The sequence below is a fragment of the Antennarius striatus genome, chromosome 13 (genome assembly GCF_040054535.1).
Source record: "Antennarius striatus isolate MH-2024 chromosome 13, ASM4005453v1, whole genome shotgun sequence".
In the NCBI taxonomy this organism is placed as follows: domain Eukaryota; kingdom Metazoa; phylum Chordata; class Actinopteri; order Lophiiformes; family Antennariidae; genus Antennarius; species Antennarius striatus.
The window spans coordinates 17,579,203-17,596,452 of NC_090788.1; the positions used below are offsets into that span (position 1 = coordinate 17,579,203).

General features: G+C 41.0%; 1 protein-coding gene across 1 annotated transcript in view; it reads left to right on the forward strand.

The window, feature by feature from the left end:
* Positions 1-17,250, forward strand: part of LOC137606145 (protocadherin Fat 3) — a 59,622-nt gene that overhangs the window by 31,096 nt on the left and 11,276 nt on the right. Inside the window, exons 26-47 of the mRNA XM_068331249.1 lie at positions 321-541; positions 933-1,385; positions 1,707-1,841; positions 1,974-2,367; positions 3,672-3,868; positions 5,048-5,201; positions 5,295-5,528; positions 5,739-5,917; positions 7,877-8,090; positions 8,173-8,387; positions 8,490-8,627; positions 8,829-8,972; positions 9,053-9,250; positions 9,722-9,999; positions 10,082-10,647; positions 11,011-11,142; positions 11,631-11,788; positions 11,905-12,436; positions 12,703-12,856; positions 14,562-14,718; positions 15,668-16,084; positions 16,613-16,868. Of these exons, the coding sequence (XP_068187350.1) occupies positions 321-541; positions 933-1,385; positions 1,707-1,841; positions 1,974-2,367; positions 3,672-3,868; positions 5,048-5,201; positions 5,295-5,528; positions 5,739-5,917; positions 7,877-8,090; positions 8,173-8,387; positions 8,490-8,627; positions 8,829-8,972; positions 9,053-9,250; positions 9,722-9,999; positions 10,082-10,647; positions 11,011-11,142; positions 11,631-11,788; positions 11,905-12,436; positions 12,703-12,856; positions 14,562-14,718; positions 15,668-16,084; positions 16,613-16,868 (5,526 nt within the window). The remainder of the gene's footprint in view (positions 1-320; positions 542-932; positions 1,386-1,706; positions 1,842-1,973; positions 2,368-3,671; positions 3,869-5,047; positions 5,202-5,294; positions 5,529-5,738; positions 5,918-7,876; positions 8,091-8,172; positions 8,388-8,489; positions 8,628-8,828; positions 8,973-9,052; positions 9,251-9,721; positions 10,000-10,081; positions 10,648-11,010; positions 11,143-11,630; positions 11,789-11,904; positions 12,437-12,702; positions 12,857-14,561; positions 14,719-15,667; positions 16,085-16,612; positions 16,869-17,250) is intronic.

The window sequence follows — 17,250 nt, forward strand, 5'->3', positions numbered from 1 at the left end:
TATTACGTCTACTACTAGCCACGGTGGCTTAAATTGATTCCCTGACTTAAGTCAATTTCATTTTGACCAGTATGACTTTCTCTAAGGTTATCAGATCAAACATTTTGTGAACATCACTGTACAATGGATCACTGTAGGTGTGACCACTCATACTTTTTTTTACACAAACAAAGATTCTGGAATCTAAAATCGCACATACCTGAGGATGGCAGCATATTTAAACTATTCACATCAGAAATGCTGTATATATTATAATCCATTAGAATAATCCAACTGTTCCTCTGTGTATTTGATGAGTCCACAAATACTGTGTATTCCAGGCCGTGCATCATTTTGCACAGTGCGGGTGGTTCTTGTAGATGAGAATGACAACGCCCCTCGGTTCAGAGCTGTGGAGTACCGTATGAGCATCAGAGCAAATGTTGCCAAAGGTTCCCTGGTCACACAGATCCAAGCTTCTGACCCTGATGCTGGGTCTAACGGGAGGATCATCTACTCCCTCTACAGTGAGGCCCGTCTCTCTCTAGTTGATGTGCTGGAGGTCAGTACTTTCTGTTTGTTCTCTATCTAATTTAGAATGGTCTTCTGTGAATGATATTTGGACTATATGGCCGTGTGCCTTCAGTTCCCTCAAGAAAAAGAAGCAAATATAAATACTTATTTTAAACATATATGAATAATATTAACCATGTCATACATTGAAACCCATATTAATTCATTTATGTGCATACTGATACCTCCACCATATTTCAGTGGATTTACAGTGGTTTTATTGAACTGTAGATATACATATAACCGATCAAATTGAAACAATTCGGAGTGATGGGTGAAACGCAACCTTTGGCCAAACACCATGAGGCTCTTAAACTAATAAGCAAAAATGTAAGCTCTACAAGTCCTCATAAACAACACTGTGATTCTGCTGGTTCCAGGTGGAACCAGATAGTGGTTGGATGATGACCAAAAGCACGGTGGACCACCTCCAGGGGACTGTCCTGTCATTCTTTGTTAAAGCCACAGACTGTGGCTCTCCAGCCAAACACTCTCTAGTCTCAGCCTTCATCCACGTCGTCCCTCCAGATGCTTTTGTTCCTTCCTTCAGCCAACCGCAGTACTCCTTCACCATCCCTGAGGACACAGCAGTAGGAACAGTCTTGGGGTCTGTGTACATGGGCGCTGGACAGACTGGGTTCTTCACGATAGTTGGAGGAGAGACAACTGACAGCAATCAGGGAGGGATCTTCCTGGTGGAGAGGGACACAGGTCTGATCCGTCTGACCAAACCGCTAGACTACGAAGAGGTCAGCATCTTCCGCTTTAAAGTCGCAGCAACAACAAGAAGAGATCTGATCGAATCCATCTCTACAGTAGACCTGGAGGTTAAGGTTGGTGATACAGTTAAACACGCATTAACTTTTCTTCATGTATTTCTTTATTTAAAAAAACAAACACTGTGACAGCTGTATTTTGTAAATAGTATGCATTTTTATTAAGATTTCAAAATAATTTGCAAATAAAAATAGATGAAAATCTGTTAAAATGATTGCTGGAGATGTTTTAAAATTTAAAATTCAACTCAGAAATTCTTTGAAAACAATGTGATGAATATATTTAATGCACACGTAGCTGTTAATTTCCTATTGCACTGTATTTTCAGAGTACATATGACTCAGGCAGATTCAGGAAAGATTTCTGTCATTTTGCAGATCCTAGATGTGAATGACAACAAGCCAGTGTTTGAAACTAATACCTATGTAACCACGGTGATGGAGGGCATGCCGATCGGAACAAGAGTAGTCCAAGTGCGTGCTCTTGATCCAGACTGGGGCTCTAATGGGCAGGTATGTGACAACTCTGAAGTGTGCATCCTATTTGTGTGAGGTTTGCTGCAAAACATGTTTTTTACTGTGTATCTTCAGTTTCTGATGCTTAAAAAAGCTACTTTCATTTATGTTTCTTTTTTGAAATTACAGGTAAACTATAGTCTTGGATCTCTGCTCACCTACAACCTGGACTTGACAAAAGATGAACGCCTGTTTAATGGTCCCATCACGTCAACTTCCATTGTTGCTATTGACAGTAAAACAGGCTGGATCACCACAGTGAGTCAGATGGACCATGAAGCCTGCTCCAGCTACAGCTTTGAAATAATAGCTTCTGATCTGGGGGAGACTCAGTCTCTCTCCTCCACTACGGTGGTAACCATCACTGTGTCAGATGTTAACGACAACCCGCCTCAGTTTGAGAGGGAGCTTTACCGGGGTGCAGTGAAGGAGAGCGATCCCCTTGGTGAGGTGGTGACCGTCCTTAAAACCAAAGATGGAGACGGCACAGATCAGAACCGTCTCATCAGCTTTCACATCACTGGTGAGAAAACACAGAAAAGACTGTTGTTGTGCAGGTTTGTCCCTTGTGCGGCGATATGAGGTCGTGTTGCATAATGTTTTTTAATCGATCTAATCTAATGTGGTACTGCTATTATTGAAGGTCAGACTTGTTTTTTATTTAGACCCAAATGTCAGACATGACAAAACTTTTTTTTTGTATTATGCTTTCATTTTGATATTAAAAGTCGTGCAATACATGATATTTCGAATGAGGCATTGCATTCCTCTACAATATGTTTGCTAAAACCAAGAATACCAGTTTAACTGGGAAATTCAGATTTAAATGGACCCTGTTAAAATATTTCAAACTAGTAAAGCACTCAATAGACATCATATCAAAACCCAATAGTCTTTCAAATCAAACCTTGTGAAACTAGATTTTTAATTGGATCCTAACCAGGTCCGGAACACGTAAATACCAGCTTCTAAATACACTGCACACACTCACACCTATGGACAGTTTGAAACCAATCAATTCACCTAAACTGCTTGTTTTTGAGGTGAGAGGAAACCAAAGAACCCACGCAGACACGGGAAGAACATACAATCTCTACACAGAATGGGACTCAAACCTGGATCCATCTTGCTGTGAAGCGACAGCGGTACCCACTGTGGAGCCCTTCCCTGGGAAAAAATGATTTACAAATACTCAAATCAATGGTTTTCACAATTTTTTATGAAGGGATAAAATACCTCTTTATCTGAAAAAAAAAAAAAACATGCAGTGAGATCTGATCTGTCCTCTGACCCTCGTCCTACCAAACGTAAAAGAAACAAGCAGGTACATATACAGCAGTCAAAACATAACCTCAAGTAAGAAGATAAGAGATGGAATTTCAAAGTAATAAATGTGAGTGGTAATAATAAGACATATTGTACTAATAAAAAGCTCTTTAAGGGCTTTCCAGAAAGCCTCTCACCTTGACACTGAGCTGGATATTGTTCATTCACTAAACATTGCCTGATAATCACGAGGGGCGATATATTTTGACCTTGTGTTCTGGCATTTAAAGCACTGATTAGCTTAATGAAAACATTGTAATAAAAGGCCAAAAACTTTGAAAGGCCATTGCTGTTACACCTCTAGACTGGTAATTATGATGATAGATGTTTATTGATTGTGCCAAAGGGTTCCCGCATCATTTGTGTTTGTGTGCATGAGGGCGTTAATTGGTAGAAAGCTGGTACTAAATCTTATGAATGAATACGACCATTGCACTGCATCGTTACAACTTGCTTTGCGTGCGGTCTTGTCATTTTTATCTTCCTGTGTTTAATCTCCAGGTGGAAACCCAAGGGGCGTGTTTGGTCTTGCTCTGGTGCAGGGAGAGTGGAAGGTCTATGTGAGCGGTCTGCTAGATCGAGAGCAGCAGGCGTGGTATCTACTAAATATCACAGCCACCGACGGCTTGTATGTTGCTCAAACTGCGGTGGAAGTTGCTATCATGGATGCCAATGACAACAGTCCCATTTGCAACCAGGTCAGGGAAAGAGGAAGATGTGTTAAACAATAACAGGCAAAGAAACGTACAAAGACTGATTTTAATCTCTATGTTTCTAAATTGCAGTTAATGCGCTTTCTCCTTGAACTTTTATGTTCTTATCAAGTGTAAAATATGAGATAATCTTTAAACTACCCCAATCTAAAAGCTGGTGAACTGTGTTTTTTTAATTGTCATTTTAACTTTATGCTTGTTTCTACCTGTCTGCAGAGTCATCCTTAATTTAATATGAATACTTTGTCAGAAGCTCATCTGTGAGTGGAAAAATGAGTAAAATAAATAAATAATTGGATTGCAGAAACATTGTAGAAACATTCTTTCCCATTTAGAAATATTCTGTCCTCGAATTTAAAGCCTCATTCTGCCTCTAAACTTTCACTAATTATCTTTGAAACGAATCCTCCCTGTCTTCCTCCTCTCCTCTCTATTCTCTCTGTTTTTTACGAGTCACATTGGTGTAACCACAAAGAAGTTATTCTGGAATCGTATTAAAAAAATCAAAAAAATATTTTGTGTTAATAATGTTCGCAATCAGTAACACATACAGTTACAGCAGTAATATCTGTAAAGTGTGTGTACTCTTTCCAATTCTGTTTCTGGCTGTAGTTTATGTTATTGCTGGAAGCAGAATAGTAAAGATTGTTAAATAACAATAAATATCATTTATAACTGACCATTTATTTAGATATTATTATAACTATAGTGCTAGTGCTACTACAAATGCCAGCTAGACTTTTCATTAACATTTAGGATTTGGAATTTTTTTCACTGATTTTTCTACTTATATAAATAATAAAATAAATATGAAAATGTATTTTTCAATTAATGAAATTAGTCGTAAATTTTTACCTTTGAGTTTAAAGATGGATTATGCCGCGCTATAATTTGATATAATACTGTGGTATTCCCATTTTGCTCATCTGTACTGGATGAAACATTGAGGTCACATACCTCATTTGTAGTGGCAGTCGCTGGTGGCAGTGGAGACAGGGTCACAGAAAGGCACTTAACTCCGTTGTGCTCGTTCTATCTGTAGAAATAATGGATGCAGTGCCCAACAATATAATGTCGTTTCTGATGTTTGTTTTTTTTTTTTTCAGACTGTGTATTTTCACTCTGGGCATGGATATTTATTTGTGTGTGTTTGTGTTGTGTCAGGCCGTGTATAGTGCCTCTTTTCCTGAGGACACTCCCACTAATAAGGGCATCCTGACAGTATCTGCAACAGATGCTGACTCAGGCTCCAGCGCTGAGCTTCAGTATTCATTGTTTGGCATCGGGGTTGAAGATTTCTACATGGATGCAAACACTGGTACATTCAGCTGATAATTGTCCTTTGGTTTTAAATGCTATTTGTGAAGTGTCTTTTCAACAGCTTTATGCATCTCTGTGATTGTGTCCTCAGGTGAGCTGCGTACGGCGACTGTCATGGATCGAGAAATGACACCCACGTACAAACTCATTGCCCAGGCAACCGATGGAGGCGGGCTGTTCTGCCGCTCTGACATTTCTCTAAAATTGTTGGATGTGAATGACAATGCCCCCTCATTTTCTTCCACTCATTACCTGGCTAGTGTGTATGAGAATGCAGCCCCTAAGGCGTTACTAACCCGGCTACAAGCCAGCGATGCTGATGAAGGTTAGCTCTGATGTTACGCTGTCATGCAATGACTGTGTAAAATTTCAAGCTAGGGTAATGAGCAAAGAAATTCTACCTGTTCCTGTAGGTTCTGTCCTTTATGTTGGTGCTTGATTTGTTTGAGAGAAGCATGCTTCTGTGTTTTTTTATTTTCAGTTATGTTTCCTACACAAGACTGACTCATGTTTTTCTCATTGTGTTGTTCTTCAGGTCTTAACCGTACAGTGGTTTATTCTCTGTTGGATTCAGTCGGTGGGTTCTTTTCCATTGACCCTCTATCTGGGTTGGTCATTTTGGAAAGATCTCTGGACAGAGAGAGCCGTGACACATACCGTCTTCGTGTCCAGGCCACTGATCAAGCTGGGCAACAGGGGGCGCTGTCCTCACAGGTTGGTGTTACCCAGTTGACAAACACACTTCAGATTGAAGAATCTCAGTTTGTTTGTCTGTCTGTCTGTCTGACTGTAATTGGCCTAGCATGAACGCTGTTAGTGGATGTTCTTCATACTTGGAACGTGAGTTATTTTGAGCCCAGGGGAGTCATTTTTTAACTTTGTTTCAGCTCAGTATTATCACAAACCCCCCCTCCACAAAATAACAGGCGAACAACACTCCGTTGCAGAAGTAGACTTGCAGCTATGGACTCCCCTGAAACTGAGCAATACTGTCAGAAATGATGGGGCCAGTTTAGCTGTAATTGCACAGCAATAATGTATTAAAATAATTAAAAATGCAAAATGAAACACCGTTCATACGCTTATGGTGCTTTGTCTTTACTCGGCGCATTATCATTGCCTCCGTTGCTGTTGCCATATTTGATATTTCACGTGTTGAGTCAAAGGATACCAACACAAAAAGTATTAATGAAAGGTTAATATAACAAAATGATAAATGTACTTTTATGCAATATTCGAACAGTCTTCAAAACATTTCCGATACACAGTAAAAGAACACATAGCTTTTTAATTAAAAAGAAAAAACTATTTACAATTATTATTATTATGTATGATTATTTAATGTATGATTATTAAATTATACTCTGATTTTTTATTTTTTTACCACTGCAGTGTAATTTGAATGTAGATATATTTTCTAGGACTGGATCCTGCAGCTGGGGCCATTTGGTATAGGGTTAGCGTGTTCTCCCTCATGACTTCAGGGGCTTTCTGTCGGTGTTCCAACTTCCTCCAACAGTCCAAAGACATGTCACAGAGGAGAATTAGCGACTCTAAATTTGCCATAGGCTTTAATTTGAGTGTAAATGTTTGTTTTTCTCTGTATGAGTCAGCCGTGTGATAAACCTGCATATGGGACTCTCGCCCAATGTCACCTGAGATAGACTCCAGTCCCACTCGACCCTACAAAAGGTTAACTGCATAATGAATGATGGGATAAACATTAAATCACAGATCAGTAAGCCATGGTTTCTTGCATCTGCTATAATGTGAAATGCATATAATGAATAGATAAGAGGTGCTAATGAATAAAAAGGTGTTGTTTACTGAGGAGATCAGATAAAGTTCTGACTTTAATGGGTTTAATGAAGGTGTGTCTCCATGGAACTGTACAATTGGCAGAAAGGAGATGGTTACAGATATAATGGCAGAGCAGAGGAAGAGAAGACAAGCAGAAATGGAGTTTTCTCTCACACCTTCCAGGTTTCTGCTTTTTAGGTCATTACATGACTGTCAGAAAAATAAACTGAGAATAAATCCCAGGAAAAAGTGAGGTCAGGTATATGAGTTACGCACAAAAAAAAAGTTTTTAAAATTCACGTCACACACACAGGGGTTTATAAAGTGCTCTTTGATTCTAAAGCCTCAGCTACAATAAAGGTACAAGCTGCATCAGTTTTTCAATCTCTCTTTTCTAGATCAACCTTTTAAGAAGCATTCTAAATTGACAAAAATTCAATTATATTCAAGCAATACAATCTAGTAACTTTAAATAAGCTTCTCCTTCCCGTAAAGCAATAAAGGTTAAGTGTGATATTTTGAAACATTCACAGCTTTGTGGCTTTGAGCACCCTCTAAATAATGAACAAATGGCAGTATCTTGAAGGCAGAACTGTCAACTCGTATCCCATAAAGCATGAAACAGCTTTTCCTTACGCAATAATGGCACAAATTTCTAACATTTTATCTAGTGGTAAAGGAATTCTCTCAGGCTTTACAGCTCTGCTTTTTGTCAGTGCTCGCTATCTTGTTATAGAAGCCTTTAGTATCTTTTGACCCCAATAATACTTGTTGACCTGGCTGTTAATGGTGATGAAACACTCATGGCCCGGAGCATCACAGATAAATGAATTGCTGAGGATTCTTGTAACCAGTCTCTTGTGCCTTCCTCAGGTTGATTTGACCATTATGGTACTGGATGTAAACGACAATGCGCCAGTCTTCCAGAGGAGAGACTACACCGTTACTGTTCCTGAGGATGTTGCCGTGGGAACCGAGATCTTACGAGTGATGGCGACGAGTGTGGACATTGGAGCCAACGCTGAGATCACTTACCACATCCGGTCGGGCAACGAGTTAGGAACGTTCTCTGTGGACAGAAACCTGGGTGAGCAGATGGTTCTTGAATTTCCGGGCATAGCATTATATTAAAGTTAATCTGTATAAAAATAATATGTTCATGTTTTTAGGCTCTCTTTTTGTTGCTGGTGATTTGGACTTTGAGGTGTGTAAAGACTACTACCTCACCATTGAGGCCTGGGACAGCGGGGACCCTCCTCTTAGCTCTGCCACAATGGTCACCATTGAACTCATGGATGTCAATGACAACGCTCCAGCATTCAGCCAGGACTTCTACAATGTTCTAGTCAGCGAGGATGCCTCAGTTGGGCAGACAATCACAAGGGTAACATTTAATCTTAATTTGATTTTATATTGGTCTATTACTGCCTCTATCTTTTTTCCATTCGTTCATTTATTTCATTCATTTCCTATTTGTGTTATCTAGGTTTCCGCTGAAGACTTGGACAGCCAGGTGAATGGGAGAATCACCTACTCAATTCTGAAAGGTGACCGTAACAACCACTTTTGGATTGACCCAGTAACAGGACTGCTCAAAGTCAATAAGCGGCTCGACAGGGAGCTGGTAAGGATGCATCTTTAAGAATATTATCTCCTATCAGTGGTAATTTTCTGCTTCATGAGCACAGCCAAGACATAGCGTTTCATACCAAGTCTAGCTCAAGGTCGCCATAGAGAAGTCTCATGTAGTTTGAGTTGGAGTGTTTTCTGTGCTGCCTGATGAGTTCAGACAAAGATATTTTCACCTCCTTCTGCTCCACCAAAGGTATCCCGGTACTCCTTGTCAGTGCAGGCGTTCGACAGTGGCTCCCCTGCCATGTCCTCCACCGTCACCTTAAACATCGACATCTCTGATGTTAACGACAACCCTCCCATATTCACTCCTCCAAACTCCACCGCTATTATACAGGTAATAGTATTTGCTCACATTCGTGCTCTTTTGCTCTACTCTGCATCTCACTTCCTTTCTCTCTCTCTCTGTGCTTCCAGCTAAACCAACCCGCCGGCACAACCCTGCTGAAGCTGTCAGTCAGTGATCAAGACTCTCCAAGAAATGGCCAACCCTTTGAATTTTCCATTATGTCAGGAAATGAGGGAAACTTCTTTTCTCTGGACCAAACTGGCACTCTGAGGTCTAACCGTGCGTTTGACCCAGAAGCCTCCAGAGAGTTCACTCTTGAAATCCAGGTTAGCAAAAGGTATTTTTTTCAGGTCAGGGGTGAACAAGCTGAATACGGCAGGAATCACATCCACTTTATCATGTCTTTTACACTGGGAGAGCACTGAATCATGTTTGTCTGTGTATTGGTCCCCCATAGAGGGTAGTTTATCATGTGTTATCTACCACCAGGCACCCTACGCTGCCAAGAAGGCACATTTGTTTCATTTTTCACCCCATATAGGGACCGTGGGACTCATTTCGGGCAGTAATAAAGCAGTGCATGCTTCTGTAGAATTACCATGGTGAATGCATTATATTTTCTTCGATAGAAGAGTACCTCTCCTGAGTCCAGCAATGCTGCTTCACGCCAATACTTTTATTTTTTCAGTTTCAGCGAAATCAATATCCTTGAATTTGTTCTTCCAGCCAAGCCTTGTTTGCGCTACTTTTAACTGACTTTTTGAATATTTTACACTCACTTTGTTTTTACTTCTTAGGCGAGTGACTCTGGTAAGCCAAGACTTACATCTTCCTCCTGGATATTTCTAAGGGTTATCGGGAACAGTCAGTACAAACCTGCCGTATCCCCCTTGGAAATCTTTGTTGTCATGACGACAGATACCTTCCCAGGTGGCCCAGTTGGTCGGATCTATGCTACTGACCGTGACCCCAGTGATGCGCTATCATTTACCCAGAAACCTCAGGCCAAGAGCATGTTTAAAATAAATAGACAAGATGGCAGCATAGTGGCTCTACCGGGCCTGGAGCCTGGCAGGTAAACACTTTAATCCTTAAAGCCGATTGATGTGGAAACAATTTTTTTTTTTTTGACACATTTCCTTGTCTTCTCACGCTAGATACCAGATGAATGCCACGGTGAGTGATGGACGTTTCGCTGTAATAGCTGATGTGTCGATCCAGGTGGAGCAGGTGACGGATGTACTGCTGCGTAGCGCCTTGACCCTGCGTTTCAGTTCCCTGTCCCCGGAGGACTTGCTCGCTCGGTACCTGAGCCAGATCAAACTAATGCTAAGGGGGCTGGTTGGCTGGAAAGGATCCGCTGGAAATCAGGATCCCCTTCACATACTCGGTGTACAGCCAGTAATGGGAACGTCTGATGTGGACTTGCTTCTGGCCATAGAGAGACCTGATACCTCAGGCAGTGGACAGATAGGAGGGTTCTACTCGCAGCAAGAGTTAACTGCAAAGCTGGAGGAAGCAGCGGAGCGGGGCCAGATTCGAGGTATCATGGCTGGAGTGGTGGTGGTGAGCGGCTCTTGTTCTGGAGAGCTGGAGTGCGGCGGGGAAAAGGTGTGTGAGCAGATTATGGTGATGGAGGATGGTCCTCCTGTCACCTACAGCACTGAGAGGGTCAGTTTGGTGTGTCCGAGGTTCGGGCCTACAGAGATCTGCATTTGCCCTGGTGAGAAAGTCACATTTATAATGCCATAAATGTCACTCACGTCCGTTTGTTTGTTTGTACATTGTCTTTTAGTCATTACTTGCTATTATTTTATGTGATATAGAAATCAGTGAAATCCTAATTGGTGTGAATTTTGGGGTTTTTTTGCCAAATCTCCATCTGTATATTTTGTCTTTTCTGGTTCATTTGAATAAACCTTGAACATCAGATGAAACATAATGTTTTCTGTCTGATGAGAAACAGATGACAGGTACATGCATATATTAAAGAACAAAATAAGAGTAAAAGAATTATTCATGTGAAGACAGATCATATTCTGACATCCCAATGCAATCATGTTATAATTATGTGCTTTCCAAACAGGAGGGAAATGCCCGACTCCGGTGGAGCTTTGTGAAGGTCAGTCCTGTCCAGTAGACATGCAGTGTGTCCGTTCTGGTCCTACAGCGCCATCTATCTGCCTGTGTCAGCCAGAGCGACTAAATGAATGTGAAGGTCTGATTTTATACTTGTACTTGAAGTTGGGCCTTTTCTGTATTCAGTAATCCTTCGCTTATACGCGCTTCGATATGCACTGCTTCACTAAATCGCAGATTTTTTGTAGGTAGTCACGTGACACCGTACACACGTGCTATTGGCTGACAGCATCCATGTGTGTTCTGCGTTCCGAGGCTCACGGAACGTAGCGCACTTCTGTGTATTAAAGAAACACTTTTATTTCATACAGTAATATCAGTATGGGGAGGGTTCATAAGCCTTTAAATTACCGTAAATAATGAAATAAATAGTTTGCTGCTATATCGCGGAATTTCGTTTTTCACGGGTGGCTCTGGAACGCATAAACTGCGAGTAATGAGGGATTACTGCATCTGAGTGGGGTAGGAACGTAGATAACCACATCAGAAGGCTTTGATTATAAGTTTAAGTCTCTTTTCAGTAACAGTGTAATTTGATTCCTGCATCTACTTCTGGTGAATATGTAGGACAAACATCTCTGAGTTTCTCTGGAAACAGTTACATCAAGTACAGAGTGACAGAGAGTGGCCAGAGTGGAGAGATGAGACTGGGCCTGAAGATCAGGACACTTCAGAGAAGAGGAGTCATTATGTTCACTCGTGTTAACCCCTGTACCATGCTCAAGGTAATCAAATTACCTCCTGATGCCAGACTGTCACAAAGACATCTGCATGGCAAGAAAATCACATTTTACTGGTTTCATGATTTTTAAACATATATTTCTTTCTCTTCCCTCCACAGATTGAAGAGGGTCGACTTTGGTTTCAGTTGGACTGTGACAACACCCTTGGTATCATGGGGATCTCTGGGAGACCGATAAATGATGGTCTCTGGCATGCTGTTGCCTTGGAGTTGACTACGAACTACACTCTCCTGTCATTGGATGACAGCTATGTGGAGAGACGCCGAGCAGCACGAGCCCCAGTTCGCCTCTGGCCTCTGCCCCCAGATTCATCCTTTTTCTTTGGGGCACAAGTGAGACCACCAAACGGAACAATCGAGAGGCCAAGTCCAAGGGCCGGGAGAAGTCAGGGGTTGGTAGGACTAGGGGATTATGGATCGAGGGCCCCTCCAAGAGCCCAAGATGGCTTCCAGGGCTGCCTGGGCTCGTTGATGCTCAATGGTCACGAGCTGCCACTCCAGAACAAGAGGAGCCGCTATGCAGAAATAGCCGGGCTGAGTGAGGTCAAACTGGGATGTTTGCTTTACCCAGATCCATGCGTCAGTCAGCCCTGCTTCAATGGAGCCATCTGCAGCAGCCTGCCCTCTGGAGGTCTGTCAGATGACGTGGTTAAAGGGTCTGGGTCTCACGTCAAAACCAGCTTTTTTAACATTTTCAGAAATTAAACTGCAATTGTGTGGGGTTTTTTTTAGGTAGAGGGTAGCTTGTATATATTTAGTCTGTATCATGCTTAAAAAAGTTTAATCATTGATGACATAATATGACTTTAATGATGATTGAATGCGTGGCGGTTTTATATATTGATATGTATGATACATCACTGTATTGATTTGACACATATTTATTATCTCAAATAGGCTTTTTGTGCAAGTGTCGTGCTGGCTTCACTGGAGGGCGCTGTGAAATCGAACTGACGTCCTGCATGCCAAATCCGTGCCAGAATGGTGGGGGGTGTGTGCTTGTAGGCAACACATTCCTCTGTGGCTGTCCTGCAGGACTCATGGGGCTTATGTAAGATCAAATATCCTGCAATCTCCATCTCTCTCTGCCTCTCTCTCTCTCTGCCTCTCTCTCTCTCTCTCTCTCTCTCTCTCTCTCTCTCTCTCTCTCTCTCTCTCTCTCTCTCAACACACACACACACTCACACACAGACGCACATTTCCAAAGTCTTAATTACTGAATATAAAAGCAGTGCTGTTAAAGAAGAAAAAGCCCTGTTTACACATTACACAGTGTGTACATAATGACATTTGGGTTTGTGATCATTGCGTCGCCCCTCCTATAAGCACTGAAACAGGAAAGAGCACGTTTAGTGTAACACACATATTCATTAGCACACATTAGCACTACAGCACCCGCTGTGATGTTTAGCTTTTATTCTGTGAGTCAAATTACCGCTTCTAATTTAATTTGGTATAATTTCGGTCGCAAAGCCTATAATCATTCTGTAGCTTCTTGCTTGATTACAGATCACTGTTTGCCTTTCAAATAACCTCTTCTTATGTGGTTGTTTCATGGAGCCACCAGTAGAGGGCAGTTTCCACTCAAAAGAGAACATGCCAATGTATTTTTGTTTTTTGTTGTTGTTGTTTTTTTAGAGAAGTGCAAAATTGATGAAGCTGAATCTCATTTAATTTGGCAGACTAATACGATTTCCCCGTAGAGCAATGAATAACAATATCAAACTGAAATGTTTGCTTTTAAAATATTTTTAATTGGATTTTAAGAACTTCAGAATTTCATTGAATTCACAAGTTCAGAATCATTTACTCAGATGTGCTAAACAAATATGAGCCAATTTTCTGGCTTGAGTTTGTTAATGAGGTCAGACAGTATTGATCCTCTAAAATATTGAATGAACTCCACTGACACCCAGATCACATCAAGCAAACTCTGTATGCTTAACGATTTCCTGAATTTGCACTTATTTAAGGTAAAACATTATATAGTTAGATAAAGAAAAGTCCTATAACAGAAGTTTTTTTTTAAAAATTACATCTAGTCTTATGCGCATCATTTAAAAAATCTCCCTGCAAGAAAAATAGAATTGAAGTGTTCATTAAAATTTTTTCATGCATCACAGCAGTTCATCGTGTTTAAAAACACAAGTCAAAATGAGTATGTGTGTGTGTGTGTGTGTGTGTGTGTGATTCTACCTGGGGCCCGTCTGTAGAGAGCTTTTGTTTTCTCCCTGCTTTGGTTCTCCGGCTTTTTTACCACCACCAAAACCATGGAATTTAAGTGAATTGGTTGCTGTAAAATTGTGGGTGTGAAAATGGTTGTCTGTCTTCCATGTGGCCCCAGGATGAGCTGACGTCTCATCCAGGCTGTACCTCACCTCTCACCCATAGCCAGCTGGGCTAAGCTCCAGCAACACTCTTGACACGCACTTCAGATAAACGGCAAAAAGAAGAATGAATGAATGTTCAAGTGTAATTTAGGTCTTGATCCAAATGTGTTAGTATTTGTGTGTGCACTCAGTTCTCCTCTTTTAAATCTGAGCCATGTAAATGAGGACAACAGGAGGTTATGGAGCCAAATCCCTTCTTATAAGAGAAAGACATGAAAACAGGACGTTTGTAGAATTACTTTGTGCTATTTTCTGTTTTTTTTTAACTTATTGTCACACTTTCTTTTATTTTTTTTCTTTCACTTTGAGGTGCATCAACTTCACCACACCCATGAATGCAAATTTACTTTTCTATACATTTTACAGATGTGATGAAGATGTAAATGAGTGTGACCAAAACGAGTGTGGTAATGGAGGACAGTGTGTCAACACGTTCGGGTCGTTCTACTGTAACTGTTCGGAGGGGTACGAGGGACAGTTTTGTGATGATCAGACGCCCGGCGATCTGGGGAATGACACACAGGTACGGTATTAAAGCTTCCAACTGAATTCATGATGGAATAAATCTTTCAGAATATTCCAAAGTATAATCAAAGAAGTACTAGCTTCACATTTTGCAGAGTCAGCTTTCTCCTTGTGGGACTTGCACTTGGTGAAGCTGTAGAGAATTTTGAGTGCGAAGCAGCAGTGGATTATTCAGTTGCTTGGTGCATTTGTTTCTGCAGTAGATGAATATATTTGTAGTAATTGGTAAATCACAGTTTCCATTTGAAGTTGTCACGCTCTTGACTTTTGTACCTCAAACCGATACTGCCAGCCCCCTTAATTTTGTGAGAAGGGAGTTGATTCCATTTCCCCAAGAAAAAATAATTAGCAAGTAACCGCCGTCGACAAAACCTATTAGATTACTTTCCAAACCAACAGTAGCATTTTCTGATTTGTTTTAAGGACATTTGAGGGCATTTATTGCTAGAAATAAAACATTACCCTTTAATTCCATTGCAATTCACTTATCAAATTTTATTTAAATGAGTATCTTTGGATTTAATTTTCTATTTCTTACAGCAAAACCAGAAATGTGATTTTTGTATTCTATAATGTTAAATGTCAGTGGATTAATTGAGAGATGCTATAAGATGCTTGTAACATACATTTTTTTAACATGTTTTTGTTTTCATTTAAATTTATGCCCCCCCTAAGAGCCACTGTGGGCGGAAACTCAACTCTACTTTATCTCTGCTCCCAGCAGCAAACTGAATATTAACTACACAACTACCTGGTTAGCTTTAAAAATCTGTCCTAATGTTGCAGACTGAAGGACAGGCTGTCTTTGTTAGCAAGTTGTAAACACATTTTGGTTGCTGTATTTATGCAAGTCCATTTTATACACATAAATGCTCTAAAGCACTTGGAGGTTTAGATTGATTCATTTCTTTGATTTATTTTATTTATTTTTTCTTCCTCTTTCCCAGGCGCTGCCCCTGTCTTACATCGGACCAGGAGAGATAATTGGCATCGGTGTTCTTGCTTTTGTCATCATTGTTCTTCTCATACTCTTCGTCGCCTTCAGGAAGAAAATTAAATTTAGGAAAGACTCAAACACAGCCCTGGGGACTCGGGATGCGATGGGTGTATCAGCTATTTCCTCAGAAACCAGCTACATGCTGCACAATTCTGGCACCGGGGTAGAGGGGATTGAGTTTAAAGCTGTACATTTGTCAGGCTCACCAGGGACCACAAGTACTTATGACGAGGTGGGAGGCAGCACTGGGGGACCCCCCCAGGTCATGGTACGTCCAACTGCCCACTCCCCTCTGCCAGGAGGTCTCAGCAACCAAGGCATGAGGAGTACAGACGTGGATAAGACCACATCCAGTGATGGAAGTCAGGTATAGATCTGAAATTCTATTTATTCTTTTATTTTGGATGCTGCCATCAAAATGACTTTCAAAATAAAACATTCAGAAACAATATGTATGCTCTGCTCCTACAATTTACATTGTTGTATTGTTTCATATTTGTATTTTATAACCCTTATGAATTAAATACCCCTATAACCTCCTTCAGAAAGTATTCTCCTCCTTAATCTAGTTTTTATATTACAGTATTATCCATGTAGAACATTCTAATAAAATATCAGACCATAAAATGTTATAATTTACTCAATTATACCTTTGTGCAAGCGAGCACCACCTCATTAAAATAAAGAAGTCATTAAAACTTAAAAATGAATGGATTTTATTTAAAGACATGAAGAATTTGAACATTTGCAAAATCCGGTGCCCCTTGTGATCGTATAGAAAAGTGCCTCTGCAGGAAAGACTAAACCCGAGGATGCTGATATGGATGGACTGGAAGCAAGAGCAAGGCATATGTTGCATAAGTTTGTCTTTTCTTCTTTTATTCTTTCTCTACAGTTCAGCAGCTTCCTCTCGGACATGTCTAACGTCCGAGGCGGGGTCAACAGGAGAGGAGTCGCGGTGTGCAGCGTGGCGCCCAATCTCCCTTTAGCATCGGCTTGCCGCTTAGAACACAGTCCAGCCCACAAGGTGTCATGGGAGGGTGAGGAGACAAGGGAAGAGGGGCTGCAGAGGGTGAGAGATGAAAGAGAGGAGGAATGGGGACAGAGGGCTTTTGAGTTGGAGAGAACACAGCGAGATAACGGTCCACAGGGTAAGACTGCAACCATATTATGCACATACACACACACACACACACACACACACACACACACACACACACACACACACACACACACGTGCACACACACACACACACACACACACACAGACACACTTTAAGCCCCTGATGAAGAGGGCACTGAGTCTACAGACCACAAACTCATTGTGTTTCACCAGCAGCATAACTCCACTGAGAGCACTCACAGTGATCTACGCCCTTTGATCACACACACACACACACACACACACACACACACACACACACACACACACACACACACACACACACACACACACACACACAAACACACACGTAAGAAAGTCGACAAGATTGGTCAAGAAATAATATTTCAGTATTAGTCGTCATTTTACTT